This window comes from Cyprinus carpio, chromosome A13 (assembly GCF_018340385.1).
Source record: "Cyprinus carpio isolate SPL01 chromosome A13, ASM1834038v1, whole genome shotgun sequence".
NCBI classification, from domain to species: domain Eukaryota; kingdom Metazoa; phylum Chordata; class Actinopteri; order Cypriniformes; family Cyprinidae; genus Cyprinus; species Cyprinus carpio.
Window position 1 is genome coordinate 1,375,281 of NC_056584.1, and position 16,900 is coordinate 1,392,180.

General features: G+C 42.8%; 1 protein-coding gene across 1 annotated transcript in view; it reads right to left on the reverse strand.

Moving 5' to 3' along the window:
• The window catches only part of LOC109075450 (collagen alpha-1(XXI) chain-like), a 103,701-nt gene that overhangs the window by 85,757 nt on the left and 1,044 nt on the right, over window positions 1–16,900 (reverse strand). The window contains exons 2-6 of the mRNA XM_042768288.1: window positions 14,610–14,740; window positions 13,759–14,319; window positions 11,672–11,837; window positions 11,348–11,579; window positions 8,869–9,042 (exon numbers count right to left, since the gene is read on the reverse strand). Coding sequence (XP_042624222.1) covers window positions 8,869–9,042; window positions 11,348–11,579; window positions 11,672–11,837; window positions 13,759–14,319; window positions 14,610–14,709 — 1,233 coding nt within the window. The 5' untranslated portion in view covers window positions 14,710–14,740. The remainder of the gene's footprint in view (window positions 1–8,868; window positions 9,043–11,347; window positions 11,580–11,671; window positions 11,838–13,758; window positions 14,320–14,609; window positions 14,741–16,900) is intronic.

A 16,900-nucleotide genomic window follows, 5' to 3' on the forward strand; every position in this document is an offset into this window, starting at 1 on the left:
ACAGATAGGGAACATCTCGCTACGTATGTAACCCTCAATCCCTGATTGAGGGAATGGAGACGTTATGTACCTTTGCCACAACACTGAACCACTTGCTGACTGCTGGGACATGGTCTTGGTTCCTTAGCATAAACCTGAATGAGTGGATGCATGCTTCCTAATATACCTTATATACCCTATATCTTATATATACCTTACATATCTTATTAGGCTGAGCATGCAAAATCCACTCTCCAATTTTCATTGGCCTTTTCTCTTAAACTCAGAGGTGATTGGGCCTCCCAAGTAGACATAGAAATGTTTTAATATATCAAACATCTTTATTTGTTTACGTCCCTGTTATATATGCATTACAAAAAGGTTTTTTATAATTTTTTATTTTATTTTTTATTGTACAATTTTTAAAATATAAATGTATTATTTTTAAAACACAGTTGTACTTTTTCTAAATAACTTTCCAGTCTGAATCTTCTCACAAATCAAGTAAAATTGATCTTTGCATCATCTTTGCAGACAGATACAGAACAATTTGCATGTGATTTGCACCTTTCTAAGCTTAACTTTTGGGAAGCGTTTGCACCTCCCTTTGTTTGGGCCTTCAGCTCTCCTTTCCTATGTCCTTTGTGACCTTACTCATCTACTGCATTTGAAATTGCATACTGTAGGTTCTACATTTAATGAAAAACACCATGACTTAAAAATGTATGCATGTGTATGCTATGAACATCAAGCAGCATTACATGTGTGTAGTATCAATGCAATCTGAATGCACTACATCCATGTTGGCACTGTCATTTGAGCTACAAAGTGTGTTACATTGTTCCCTTTCGAAGGGAACTTCGACAATACGTCATCGACGCTATGGGGAACGCCTCAGGTGTGACAGGTGTCTGAAATCAAATATCAACTCACAGCAATCATGCTTACCGGCGACAGCCGTGAATCATCAGCTTGAGTGATGAGCGTGCGACCTGGATATATAAAAAAGGGCGCCTTGAAACCATGACAATATCCTTTTCGTCTTCAGGGACTGTTTTGTCTGATTTAAACATCTGCTTACAGCGAAAATGCACATCTAAGGCAAGTCCTAAAAATTTTGTGAAATGTGCTTACCCGTGCCCAAGATATTTGTCGCCGGGTGACACACAAGATGTGTGTGTACTGTTTGGGTGAAGAGCACGCACGGGATGCTCTTGAGGGAGCGTCCTGTGCAAGTTGTGAGCGTTTTCCTATGAGAACGCTCCGCTCTCGTCGAGCTCTCTTCTCGAGGGAAGGGAGTTCAGCATCTGGTCCTCGCGGATTGGGTCCCGCTCGTGCCGAGGCAGAGCGGCGACGCGCTTCATGGGGCTCCCAGATGGAGCTCGCTGACAGTCTCGAGAGGGGCGTTAACCTCTCGGACGCGTCATCAACTGACGAGAGTGAGCTGCAGGTGGATGATGGAGACGATTCTCCTACTGATACTGCAGCGAGTGCTCTTCGGGCTGGGCAAGAGATGGCTGAGGAGGATGATTTAGATCCTAAACCTCGTCAGGCATCCTGCCCCGTGTACGTAGAGTTGGTGGGAGTTATGGAGCGTGCCACTGACAAACTTCAGTTGCCATGGCGGCGCGCTCAGGGAGAGATCGTTTGCGGTCATTTGGACGATCGGTTTCTCCCTGAACATAGACCACCAGCTCAGCAGAGCCTTCCATTCCTTCCTGATCTCCATTCGGAGATCGAGAGGGCATGGAAGAAACCGTACTCTGCCTGTATTCATCGACATCAGCGGGGTAATTTCGCTGATGTTGAGGGGATCAGGGAGTATGGTTATGTGTCGATGCCGCCCATTGACGAGACGTTTGCGAAATATCTCATATCTGGCGCGGGGCGGGTGTCGACACTAAAAGCTCCGACTCTGCCATCCAAGCCCCTTAAAACCACGGCTCGCTTGAATGGCAGAGCGTACACGGCAGCAGGTCAGGCTGGTGCTGCTCTTCATACCATGGCAGTGCTCCAAGCCTGTATACCGCTGAGATCCGGGCCCCAACCCAGGCAGGCGGGAGGACCTGGTCTGTCTTGGTCTGAGGACCGTAGACAGGACCAGAGGTCTAGTGTCGCCTCTCGTGCGCCCCCTCCATGGAGGAGTAGGACGCAGAGGGGGCGAGCCTCCCGCAAGAAGAGGGACTTAAGGGAGGTCATTCAGCACAAGCGCAGCAACGCTCAGCGGAAGTTGATCTCCCTGGAGGGCCTTTTCTACCAGCCCTCTCCCTCTTTGTGACTCCCCAGGCGTTTACGTTACACCAGCCCTGGGGATGGGCCTTATGATGAGAACTATGTTATGATGGCCCGCCGTAGCAACTGGTTGATGTGAGCGCCTCTTTTAGGCATGTAAAAGTGGTGGACCCCAGATTCATTGAGAACTCTCTGGCGAGTCTTCACTCCGCACGCCGCAGGTGAACTTTTTGGTTTTAAAATTCTGTGTCTATAACTAACACTGATTTGTATTTCTCTACAGACCTTGTTCCCTGTATAGACCTAGGGGGTCATTCTTAGAGGAGCAATTAAAGTATTGGACTTTAGGGCCCTGAAGCCTCCCCCAGTTGGTGGCTAGAACGAATTAGGGAGAAGTTCAAAGAAGATTTGGCTTCCGTGCTGAGTATGTGATGGCCTTCCTGTCATAACATTTTATATGCGTGGTGGGCCATCGCTCATTTCTGTTTTAGCCTCAGGGCTATTAGCCACCCAGGGGTAGAGTAGTTGGTCTTCCTAAAAAAAAAAAAAAAGGAGAGCTTTTTTTCTTTAGGTTTAGACTGACGCTGGCGCTTCAGATAGATCTTCAGATAGATGTCCTGCCTATCGGTTTGTGACATTGGTATCCTGAGTGTTCGCTCCCTGAGCTCTGTAAGGTTTCAGTAGGTTGAGTGTTTCACAGCCTCTCAATCAAGTAGGCTGTGGCTCCTCCGAGCCCTCAGGTAGATCTATGCTTGTAGGTCGGCCCTCACCCGGGCCGCCTCTGTAGCTGGCCTAGGCTATGCTGGGGATGTTGGAGGCGTGTTGCTAAGTATAGCTGCCACATTCATTATGTGTTAGGCTTCCTCCCCTAGATTTCAGCCTCCTCCCTTAAATGGGATTTGTTGGCCAAGGCCCGCCCTTTTCTCTGCATTCAGGGGTGATAGAGTAATGCAGGGTGGTAGATGAGGTAAGATCAATCGGGCAAGGTTAGACCATCTTTCGCTCTGCGAAGTGACAGTTCGTCAGACCCTGCCGAACGGAGATGTTTGGGCCTCTAGAGCTGGCTCCACTCAGCCCGTTGTGCTAATCACTCGACCGATGGGTTGAAGTGGGTTGGCTTGCAATTTAGCCCCCCCGCTCCCCTGGGCTGGGCGCAGGACAAATCCCTGTCACCCTTTGGAGCCACTTGCAGGCCCGCTCCCTGTCTAACATTGCAAGGGCATATGGTTGTTACTCCCCCGCTAACTCAGGGTAGTTTTGAGTAGTCCATTCTCAGCTCTGTATTTATCTACCTCACACCACGATGGCTCCGGTTGAGCAGGGAGTTCTAAACTACATTTCATTCTGGTTTTTGAACTCCGCTCCCTTGAAGCCAGAGCATTGCCATGGGCTGACGCCTATGCATTTAGTAGATAGGCCCCTAATGGGGCCTCCACTAGGCAGAATGGCGTATGTTGTACTCCCCTGCTATAAGGGTATTGCTTTTTTGCTGAGTACACTGCCTTTGGCAATGTGATTAGGGACCAGGATGCTGTAGTAACAGTTTTCTGCCGCGAAGGCTGCACGGTTAGGTAGTAGGCCCCAGCAGGCTTCCTTGACCGGATAGCCCCCAAATAGGGCTCCTAGGCCAGCTCACCTTCGGTGGTTGGCCCTGGTAGTTCGGGCAGAAGGCTCACTGCCGAGTAGTAGGCCTTAACAGGCCTCCTCGGAGGTGGTTCACAACATTGTGGAACATACACTAGGACAAAACTATAGGAAAAGTTTTTTATAGTATGGTTCCAGCAGTGTACGTTAAAGTAGCAGAATAGACTCGCTATCAGCTAGTAGGCTCGACCAGGCCTCCTTGTTAAGCGAGTCCCCAGCAGCAGTCACATCCAGCTGATTAGACTGTTTCAGGTAGTAGGTCTCTTCAGGCCTCCCTGAAGGTGGGCTCCCACATTTTGTGGTGGTCAGGTAGTAGGCTTTACTAGGCCTCCCTGAGGGTTAAATCCCACATACTGTGGTTACTAGGTGGCAGGCCCCACAGGCCTTCCTGAAGTTGAATTCCCGCTTTTTTGTACTATCAGGTAGTAGGCCTCATAAGGCCTCCCTGAAGGCAAAGCCCCAAAGACAGTCAACTGGACTGCCAGTCTGGCTCACTATCAGCTATGGTTTTCAGGTAGTAGGCCTCTCCAGGCCTCCCTGAAAATAAGCTTTCCACTTAGGGTGGTTTTCTGGTAACAGGTAGTAGGCCTCTCTAGGCCTCTCTGTAAGTGAACTCCCATGCACTGTGTTTATCAGGTAGTAGGCCTCACTAGGCCTCCCTGAAGTTGAGCTCCCACATACTGTGGTTGTCAGCTAGTAGGCCTCACCAGGCCTCCCTGGAGGTTTAGCTCCCACATACTGTGCGTTTCCACTAAACAGCATGGTTTTTCAGGTAGTAGGCCCCTCCAGGCCTCCCTGTAAGCAAGTAGTAGGCCTCTCTAGGCCTCTCTGTAGGTGAACTCCCACATATTGTGGTTGTTAGGTAGTAGGCTTCACCAGGCCTCTCTGAAGGTGAGCTCCCATGTTTTTGTGGTTGTCAGGTAGTAGGCCTCACGAGGCCTCCCTGGAGTTGAGTTCCAAATTACTGTCAGTTTCCACTTAAGGTGGTTATCTGGTAACAGGTAGTAGGCCTCTCTAGGCCTCTCTATAGGTGAACTCCCACATATTGTGGTTGTCAGGAAGTAGGCTTCACCAGGCCTCTCTGTAAGCGAGCTCCCATGTTTTGTGGTTGTCAGGTAGTAGGCCTCACCAGGCCTCCCTGGAGTTGAGCTCCCACATACTGTGGTTGTCAGGTAGTAGGCCTCTTCAGGTCTCCCTGTAAGCAAGTAGTAGGCCTCTCTAGGCCTCTCTGTAGGTGAACTCCCACATATTGTGGTTGTCAGGTAGTAGGCTTCACCAGGCCTCTCTGTAAGCGAGCTCCCATGTTTTGTGGTTGTCAGGTAGTAGGCCTCTTCAGGTCTCCCTGAGAGTAGTTTCACAGTAGTGCTGGGTTTGGTAAGCTAGTGGCCGCTTACTTTCAGTTTAGCAGTTCTTTTCAGGCAGCTACCGAAGGTGAGCTTGTGCCCTGGCTTGGCTCAAGTTTTTATTCTCTGCTACGGGTTCCCTCCTGGACCCTCTTTATCCTGCTACAGCCTGGTTGCCTACCAGGTAGATCTTATGCTCCCCGCACTGAGGGTCAATATGAGTATGTGGTCTCCTGAGCCTGGTCAGTCGGTCGTAGGCCTCTCATGAGGCCTCCCAGTTAGATCAGTCCTTAGGCCCTCACAGGCCTCCTCAGTGTTTTGAAACACAAACACTGGGTAGATCCGTGGATCGAGTAGAGAAACTCCCCTCGCTGGCAAGGGTTGTAAAGCACTATGCTGAGTCATACTCTCCAGGATATCCCGTCTCTGAGATCCGGGCCGGGTGGTTCATTGCCTGCTCTGCAGTTCCTCGGGTTGGATGCCTTCCTAAAGGCAAGTGTCCAGATGCTCTGTCTTTGGATAGACAGGAAGTGGCCAGTCTGTAGTGTCCTATGTAGTGACACCAGGTCAGGCCTGCCTGGTGGCATTTCAGGTGGCACGTTCCCCTGAATAGTGACTGGCTGGGGTTCCCTCGGGTTCCCTAGCCACATTCCCTAGAAGGGACCCCTTCTAAGAAGTTGAAGTTGTGGCCCTAGGCCCTTGAGCAGGCCCAGGTAGACCTTTCACTAAACTATGTTTATGGAGGTTTTCTGTGGTATCATATAGCTTGGGCTATGACCGTAGGGAGTGCTGTCACTGACAGCCCAGTGAGACCTGAGGGTGAGTGGTTCTAGCGTTCATTGAATTGCTGGTTCTGACAGTTGTCACTGCCATTGGGCATGCACTGCCTTTAGCATGGCGGCGTGGGTATTTCGTTCCCCATAGCGTCGTTGACGTATTGTCGAAGTTCCCTTCGAAAGGGAACGTCTCAGGTTACAAATGTAACCTTGGTTCCCTGAGAACAGGGAATGAGACAATACGTCTCCCAGCCATGCCTCGGGGTCTGCCTGCCAAACAGTCCCTTCAGACGAAAGGATATTGTCATGGTTTCAAGGCGCCCTTTTTATATATCCAGGTCGCACGCTCATCACTCAAGCTGATGATTCACGGCTGTCGCCGGTCAGCATGATTGCTGTGAGTTGATATTTGATTTCAGACACCTGTCACACCTGAGGCGTTCCCCATAGCGTCGATGACGTATTGTCTCGTTCCCTGTTCTCAGGGAACCAAGGTTACATTTGTAACCTGAGACGTTTTCCTGCCATTTGCAATCCTTAAAGTGTCCATTGGATGTGAACTTCAGAATGTTGGAAAAAGTAGAAGGTAACAGTTTTTGTTGTTGTTGTTGTTGTTTTTTTTGTTGTTGTTGTTGCCTATTGTTTTATGATACCGTTTATGCATTCTAGGGTTAACTCAATTATTGTCTAAAATTACTATACAGCTGGGTTCAAATTAACCCAAAATGGGTTGGAAATTAAAATAACACAGAGAATGACTACAGTAACAACACAGAAAAAAGTAATAATCAAAATATGAAAAAGTATCAAGCAGGAAAACCCAGAAATTGATAAACATATAGGCAAACTAAAACTGCAGTTACATGTACTTGTGTATGAGGCAAAAAATGCAGAAACGAATGGTAACTCAATAGTTGTACAGCTTAGACTGTTCAACAAAATCACTTTTGGAAAGTGTAATATTGAATAACCATTAATTCCAATACGGGTCCTTTTGACCCCCTTTATGCATTTGTGTAGGTTTTTTGATTCAGGCATTAGTGATAATTTTGTTAATGAAAAGTATGACGAAAAATGTTCATTGACAAGCTTTTTTCCCATGGCTAAGATGAGAGAATGATGAGATGACAATAAGGTCAATAAACGATAACTGTGACTACATCAACATGAAATATTGTTGACAAAGAAAGATGAGACTAAAATGTATTTTAAAAATACAGCGGACTGCTGTACACGCTTTGCTACACAAGTTTTCATGTGCGCTTGCCAGATATCAAGAATTCTTAGTGCAAAACCAGAAATGTAAAAATACATTTATCAAATGACAACAATAATTTTGTGTATAATTTTGAGCCAAACTAATATTTTTTATATTATATTATTAATAATAATTATTATTATTTTTTTATTTTTTATTATTTTTTTAATTGTATTATTTTAGGATATATTGCTCATACAATAGTCGACTAAAACTTGACTAAACAAAAACAGGACAAGGTTGACTAAATATGATAATTAAAAAGTAAATTTGACACCAGGACTAAGACTAATATGAAGACTAAGACTAATACTTAATTAAAAATGACTGACAAAATGAACACTATCAAGCAATTTTAGAGTTAAATCAAACAGCCCAGCATGTTGGGTCACATTTAACCCAACTCAGCTGTGTCAAAACTACTCAGTGCTGGCTTGCCAAAATGACCCAGATTTGGTTGTTTTTGATCCAGCATTTTTGAGTGTAGATTGTAGTATGTTAGCGCTAGCCATCAAGACTGCTTCTATCGCATTATTCCCACAATCTACTGAAGGAACCATCTGGCAATGGCTTCTGCTTAGTCTTAGGGGGATTTCACATCATCCAAATGAACAGAGTTCGGTTCATTTGGATGATGTGAGCGTGCACCCATGAAACATAACTGAGTCCGTCTGAAATGGGTGTTCTGGGGTACGGTTCATGTGAACAAGGGGTTCTGTGTTGGTACTTTGGAAGCTAAACTAAATTTTTAAAATCAAGTACAAAAATGAAGTGAGCCAGCATCCATTCATTTCTCTGTCTTCTGCATAGTCATTACCTAGCAACAGGGGTAAACAGCTGCCACTCTGATGATGCAAACATACTGTGGTTCAGAACCAAAAAACTTCTGTGAACACAACCCAGCGAAGACGCGGAGGGGGATCAATCGAACTTGGGTTCAGACCAAGCAATCAAACCAAGTATGAAAGCACCTTTAAAGGCTGAGTATTTCTGAATGAACTTGACATGTAGTGTGTCAGTTCTATGTGGTTATAATGACTCTTTCACTTTCTCTCTTTGTGCGTGTGTGAGAAACACAGAGCACTGGTGAATTGTGCACCAACACAGTAAATTTTACGGTGCATCAAATACATTGCACATCCACTGAGATCACTAGGAATGGTGCACTCACTGCGCTGTAAAAGTATGGTGTGTGAAACTCTCTAATGCTTAGTGTTCACATGTAGGCGAGTGAAAATATAGCTGTACTAAACACTAACTCAATCACTGGTGAGGGAAATCTAACAATAGGCTGACAATAAACATTATTTAGTTGCCTAGCATGAAATGTAGTCCCATCTGAGAGTGATGTACTCAAAGTGTAGAGGGTTGATGTTGGCCTTCCCTGACAAATGATGTTGAGAATGCTAATTTCAACTATTAAAATCCAAAGAAATATCAAAATGTCATCACTCTTCAGTATGCCTGAGAGGGCACACATCATCTCAACATCACATCTCCATAGCACCAATAACTTTATTCAATGAGATTTAGGTGAGATGTTCAGTAAAAAATATATATATATATTTTATTGGTGCTTGTGGCAAGAAATAACTGGTCTATAGAATGGAATCAAACAAGTAATTGGTGTACTTACAGGTACAGTTGTTTCTTTGCTGACATACTTCCCAACCTGTGTTTTTCCATTAATAAAAATACCATCAGGAGGCTCCAGTGCCAAGGTTTCAATTTCTAAATCATCAACATACAGAGTGATGTCTTCCTCTGTCACTAGAAGACGCAGCTGATGCCATTTTTCATCAAATAGTTTCTGTAAAATACATAAAGCAGAATGCAGATAATGGAGATTTATATCATTTGCCATTTTTACATTACTACATTAAGGTAATATACCATAAATGTGACTGCATGAGGAAGATAAGAATGTTTAACTCATTCAGTAGCACTAAACTTTATTTATTTTATTTTTTTGTTAAATAATAAAACCTACTAGCGCTCTGTCACTCATCTTAAGAGTTCTCATTATTTAATTGCTAAAGGATCTTTCTATAAAGTGTATCAGAGGGTACGGAAAGTATTCAGACCCCCTTAAATTTTTCACTCTTTGTTATATTGCAGCCATTTGCTAAAATCATTTAAGTTCATTTTTTTTCCTCATTATTGTAAACACATCACCCCATATTGACAGAAAAACACAGAATTGTTGACATTTTTGCAGATTTATTAAAAAAGAAAAACTGAAATATTACATGTTCCTAAGTATTCAGACCCTTTGCTGTGACACTCAGATATTTAACTCAGGTGCTGTCCATTTCTTTTGATCATCCTTGAGATGGTTCTACATTTGAGTCCAGCTGTGTTTGATTATACTGATTGGACTTGATTAGGAAAGCCACACACCTGTCTATATAAGACCTTACAGCTCACAGTGCATGTCAGAGCAAATGAGAATCATGAGGTCAAAGGAACTGCCTGAAGAGCTCAGAGACAGAATTGTGGCAAGGCACAGATCTGGCCAAGGTTACAAAAAAAATTCTGCTGTACTTAAGGGTTCCTAAGAGCACAGTGGCCTCCATAATCCTTAAATGGAAGACGTTTGGGATGACCAGAACCCTTCCTAGAGCTCGCCATCCGGCCAAACTGAGCTATCGGGGGAGAAGAAGTAAAGAAGAACCCAAAGATCACTGTGGCTGAGCTCCAGAGATGCAGTCGGGAGAAAGTTGTAGAAAGTCAACCATCACTGCAGCCCTCCACCAGTCGGGGCTTTATGGCAGAGTGGCCCGACGGAAGCCTCTCCTCAGTGCAAGACACATGAAAGCCCGCATGGAGCTTGCTAAAAAACAGAAAAATACGATTCTCTGGTCTGATGAGACCAAGATAGAACTTTTTGGCCTTAATTCTAAGCGGAATGTGTGGATAAAACCAGGCACTGCTCATCACCTGTCCAATACAGTCCCAACAGTGAAGCATGGTGGTGGCAGCATCATGCTTCGGGGGTGTTTTTCAGCTGCAGGGACAGGGTGAGTGGTTGCAATCGAGGGAAAGATGAATGCGGCCAAGTACAGGGATACCCTGAACGAAAACCTTCTCCAGAGTGCTCAGGACCTCAGACTGGGCCGAAGGTTCACCTTCCAACAAGACAATGACCTTAAGCACACAGCTAAAATAATGGAGTGGCTTCACAACAACTCCGTGACTGTTCTTGAATGGCCCAACCAGAGCCCTGACTTAAACCCAATTGAGCATCTCTGGAGAGACCTGAAAATGGCTGTCCACCAACGTTTACCATCCAACTTGACAGAACTGGAGAGGATCTGCAAGGAGGAATGGCAGAGGATCCCCAAATCCAGGTGTGAGAAACTTGTTGCATCTTTCCCAAAAAGACTCATGGCTGTATTAGATCAAAAGGGTGCTTCTACTAAATACTGAGCAAAGGGTCTGAATACTTAGGACCATGTGATATTTCAGTTTTTCTTTTTTTAATAAATGTGCAAAAATGTCAACAATTCTGTGTTTTTCTGTCAATATGGGATGATGTGTGTACATTAATGAGGGAAAAAATGAATTTAAATGATTTTAGCAAATGGCTGCAATATAACAAAGAGTGAAAAATTTAAGGGGGTCTGAATACTTTCTGTACCCACTGTATGTTAAACAGAATAGATCATGTTTATGATGTATAAAGTTCCATCGAGTATTCCACCAACATTTTAATCCATACAAAACCTGGTAAGCCTATACTTTGTATATACTCCAATATACTTGGCTGCCATGGGCTTGGAGTCCACTGCTAAAGGATGTTCTGTATGAAATTCATCTGACATTGTTGTATCCCTGCTTAGACACTCATGAATTTCCAGGCTGGATTGCTGCTGATATAGCTGGTGGACCAAAACTTCACGCGGCATGGTCTTTTTGGTGAAGCTAGTGAAGCAGAACCATTAAGACAGCAGCACATCGATTGAGGATCCAAAACATCCTGAGCACAAAATTCAGTATGCGGGTGCCAAACCATGCTGATATTTTCAGCATGGATATTTTTTAGCGGAACTGACTTTTTAAGACTGAGTGTTCATGAATTGTTTCACTGTTCTTCTGACAAGCTGTGTATTTACCTTAGCAGGTGCTTTAGTGAAGACCACGGTTTGAGTTCCGCTTGGTGTGCTGCTTGTGGTGGTGGTGAACATCACTGTTCTGTCCAATCCATTCAGAGTAACAGCCATTTGAGGCTTTTCATCCTTAGACTGTATCCGCCATAGATCCCACTCCTCCATTACCACGGAGCCTTTGTACTTCAGCGTGGCCACAAAAACATAGGATGGTGGAAGTCCGCCTGGAAATAACATCCTATGGACATTAAGATGAAGACACTTAATGTTTCACTTCGAACAGAGTATACTTTCTAGATCAGAGATACTTAATACCAAAAGTGATTTTACCTAGTGCTCTCACTCAGATCAACTCGGGATGTCACCTGGTAGGCTTTGCTGCCATCAAAAGATCCTTGTGTCTTTTTAGTTTTTTTAGGCAAGTTGAGATGGAGGAGAATGTCAAATCCTTTCTCGTCTCGAGAATTGATTGGAATCTTTGCTGAACATACAGTCTCTATGATACATTAAATGGAGAAAACAAAATAAATTGCCACACAGCAACAAAAAAAATGCATGACTCTAAATTAGGCTAACCGAGGATTTCTCTGCATTTAATGAGCTTTAATATTAATATCACAGCTATATGTGCAATGTACGGTGAGAAAAAAAATGGCTGGAAATGGTTAAATATTAATGAAATGTAGTGGTTTATTTTATTTTGGCTAGGAGGCTAGTCTAAAAAAATTGTAGGAAGACCTTGGCGTGGAACACTGGACATTTGCAGCCCAACTAAAGAATGTCACCATTGTAAATATCAGATAAGTAATGACCTCTTCTATCATAAAGTGCCTTAATCATTAACTTTTCCAGTGTCAAGAAAAAAATTATATCCTGAGCTTCAGGAGTCTTAACAAACTTTTATGGAGGGCAGTTTTTCCAACCTAATGGCTATATTGCTCTCCAGTTTTCATTTTCACTTTTTAACAAGTCTGTGTAGAGTTGTTGCTGAGTAATCCATTGCTAGAACAGAAAAGCGCCTTCAGAAATATACTTCCCTCTTTAAGACTCATTGATGATCAGGTCTGGCATTTGATCACTTTTACTACTGCTTTTCCCTTAAAGGGATAGTTCACCCCAAAATTTAAATTTTATGTTTATCTGCTTACCAGCAGGGCATCCAAGATGTAGGTGACTTTGTTTCTTCCGTAGAACACTAACAAAGATTTTTAACTCAAACCGTTGCAGTCTGTCAGTCATATAATGTAAGTGGATGGGAATCAAGGCTTTGAAAGTCAGAAAACATACACAAACAAATTCTTCTTCTTGCTTTATGGCGGATCGCAGACTTATAAGTGCATTACCGCCACCTATCTCTCCAGTGGACCATTAATACTCCTAATTGAGATTGTAGATAGAGTGTCAATGGTCCATTTGAGAGATAGGTGGCGGTAATGCACTTATAAGTGTGTGATCCACCATAAAGCAAGAAGAAGACATGTCAGGCGTCGGCTGTTGAGAACGTGCTCAGGATGCACTCAGGACAGTTCGGACATTGAGGTGAAAATCAGAGGTTAAAAATGATGTGAATACTGTTCAGTTTCTTGCACAGACCAATCGTTTTTTGTCTTTACACATCAGTGTATCGTCACAAGCCGCAGGGTTTAATTTGGTTTTGTTTGTGTTTGTTTTTTTGACTCTCAAATCCGTTATTCCCATCCACTTACATTATATGACTGACAGACTGCAACGGTTTGAGTTAAGAATTTTTGTTTGTGTTCTACTGAAGAAACAAAGTTACCTACATCTTGGATGCCCTGGGTGTAAGCAGATAAACATCAAATTATCATTTTTGGATGAACTATCCCTTTAACTGCAAATCCAACACATATCTTACAGTAATTAAATAATTTTGGTTGGAGGGAACTATATAAAGCTGACATTTGCATTTGCCAAAATTGGATTAGCAGTGTATAAACATCTCAGAATTACTGGCCTTTTGCAGAACTTTCAAACAATCAAACTGGCTTGTTTGTAAGCTTGCTGGAAATTGATGTCACAATCTTTGAAACATGCTCAGCAATGCATGATCCTGATTTCACACTTTTGGACAATTTACAGCCATTTACAGTTGTACAATTGACAATTTACGTTGGTGAACTCAGAACACCTGGATGTTGTAGAATATAATTCAAACTGTGATCCGTGCATTTAGGGGAGAAGCTCCAAATTATACATGCAACTTAAGGAGAAGCCATAAACCTGTCTCTATTGGTAAATGACATGGTAAAGCTACAAAGTTTTGCTGCTCTGTGGAAGCTCAAGACCATAAAACAGTATAATTTCATTGTGACTTGTGAAAAAAATGTTACACAAATTAATTTGAAAATGTAATATGAAAGCTTAGAGACATTGAGGAACAGTACATGGAGACTTACCTTCACACAGCTTCTGCCTAATAACTTTGCGGATCTTTACAATAGCTTTATAGTCTTCCACATAAAAAACATAGGTTGAGGATGGTTTGTTGGCAATGGCCCTGAGCTCTGCCTCCTCAGTCTCAGAACCAACGCCAATTGCAAAGAGAATTATCCCCTTTTTCCTCGCAGCTTCTGCAGCTGCCAGCACTTCATCTTGTGACTTCCCGTCCGTCAGAACAACAGCAATTTTTGCAATGCCATTCGGACCTCGCTCAGACAAGGCGAAGAGTTTGTCGTTGGCAAACTTGATAGCCTTCCCTGTGTTTGTGTTCCCACCCATGTATTCTATGGACTCCATGGCCTTGATGAGGTCACTGCTTGAGAAATGTTTTCCTAGGGGTATATGCAAGAAGGGGTCGTCGCTATATTGCACCACCCCAACCTGGGTGAACTTCTGACCGATGTCAAAGCTCATGGTGATATTTACCAGCCACCGTTTGACAATCTCAAAGTTTATGTCATCCACACTCCAGGATCCATCGAGTATAAATACTAAATCACTTGGCGCAGTCCTACAACCTGAAATTGAGGAACGAAGATGAGATTGTGTACTGCATAAGTTGACCATTTGACCTTGTCACACTGCAAGGCACAGTTTAGACACTTGACTCCAAAGTTCTATCAAATTATTGACAGTCTGCCCTGTGTTCCTTATTGGATGAACAAATTGGTCTAAAGGAGTTGCAGAAATTGTTACATTTGCTCTGTATTAAGACAGCCACAATGAACACTGCATAATTAGGTGATGTTATCCAAGTCAATAGTCTTCATGCAACATACACTAATGAAGATGAGAGAAGCACGCTTACTTAATCTCATGTCCTCATCTTGTGCTGTGCAAAACAAGTGAAGGAGCATGAAGTAAAGACACCAAAACACAAAATGCATGGATCTCATTTTGCAACCCATATTCCTGAAGTACCAAGCTGCAGTTTAGCACCTGCAGAGAAATGAAGATAAGACATGCATTTCTTAGATGTCTTCACATGAATGCCATTGGATTTGCAGATGTTTAGTTTTGATAGTTTTGTTAAATGAATGGCATGCTTTTTGTAATCAATATAAAAATCTCAACCAAAACAGTTGAGCTGCAGTTTTATTGCATTTGTTGTGCACAGGATACAATGCGGTTAATTTGGTCCATGCTAATGAAGATGGTTGTGCATTTCTAGGCTTGGATATGAAAACCAGAGAATGGAAATGAAGGTTGTGTGCACCTTTTTTTGAATAACTGGAATGAGAAACAGGCATATAATGCAATACTTCTCCAATCTAAATTCAAATAATGGCATAATTGTACAATTAACTTTTAAAGAAGAATTTAGGATCCTATACAAGCTAAGCTGAATAAGCAGCATTTGTGGCATAATGTTGGTTACCACAAGGAAAACAAAACAACCTGTGCTTACCTTTCTTTAAAGCAAAACTTCAGCTTACAGTGATGCACGTCACAATGGATTTTGCAGCATTTAAAAGCAGAAATGTGAAGCTTAAAAAGCATTATTAAAGCACTTTCATTCATTGTTCTATCAAAAACTTACTTACTTGAGGTGTAAGATTCTCATCATTTTTATGATCAGTTTCACGATTTTAGATGATGTGTTGTCATGGCAACATGGCAAAGTTTTAAAAATGCATACAAGTTTACACAGAACAGGGATAGTAACTGATTTTTATTTTATTTATTTATTTCACTAAAATCTTGTTATGCATGTTGTGGCTATACTTTTGATTAATTTTAAATACATTTTTGTGGTTATCAACATTATGCCACAAGTGATCTTAATTAAGCTTTCCTTATACTGAACACAAAAAAATTCTGTTGTGTGATATTTTTTTTTATCAATCTCACCAAGTAGAATCATGTCACGTTTTGAAATAGTTCTTCATCTAATTCTGGCTCCTGTTGGAAACTGTGTGCTGTTTCCAGAAAGAGAAAGAACTGCAGACATTATAAAAAACACCATAATAAATGAAGACCAGAAATGCTCCCTTTGGAAGGGGTGGGGGTGGGTGGGGGCTTGGCCTACTGATTGCTGTGGTCAAACAAAGATTCCCAATGTAATTTACCATCCCCACCAGCTGAGACATCTGAGCATGACTGAACACGAGTGAAACTTTTATACATCCTGCAACCTTGGCTAGGTATATGACTGATGTTTTCCAATCTTTGACCAAGAGGTATATCATAAGACAGCTATGGTGGAACTAGCCCTCACTCCAGTGCTTTGCAAAGCCCAGCACAAGGGGAGGTATACGAAACGCTCCATTATTTTCATGAGCATGTCTGCATGCTAAGCGCTCAAACCCACGCCCCCACACACACTATTCCTTGGAACTGGAAATTTTTCTGCCAGCAAAATTGTTGTTGTGGACAATGACCAAGCTCATGTTCATGTGGCAAAGCCAAAGCAACTTTAAACCAAAAAAATAATAATGCACCAATACTCTCATGGAATTAATGACTACAGGTCCTTCACAAAAACTGGAAAGACGTGTGTCTGCCAGCCTGTACCTCTAGCCATATGGCTTTTCTCTGCACCATGACCTTCTCATTGACCTTGGAAGTTATTAGGGACCTCCAGACAGTTTACGGTTCCAGTCCCAGGTCAAGATGAAGGAGGCTTTGGAACGGTAATGTAGCTGGAATGCGACGTGTTTAAACATTCTCCACTATGAAAAGGAATTACCCCCTTAAATTTAGCCAAATGTATCCTCAGCATGTATCTTCCAAATCATAACATTTCAATCTCAGTGGAATTTTAGTGTGAGTAATTTATTGTGTTTGTAGTGATACTTGTTTAAGACTTATTTCACATCGATGGGTTTTGTCCAACTGGTTGTGGGAGGCAGGAAACCCTTGTTGAACAGCTGATTCCTCCCAGTCCTCCAGATGAGGTGTTAACCTCTCTGTATCCTAAGCGGGAAGGGTGCCAAATATGTATGCTTGATTTAGTCAGTTTCCCAGGAAAGGTTCTAATTTCACTTTACATCTGTAGTTACTCTTGATTTATTGTGTATGGATTTTCTTGGATCAGGTATCTCTTTATGTTTTCTAACTGGCAGTCATTGTCTTAGTAAAACCTTTCTGCTTGTTTTC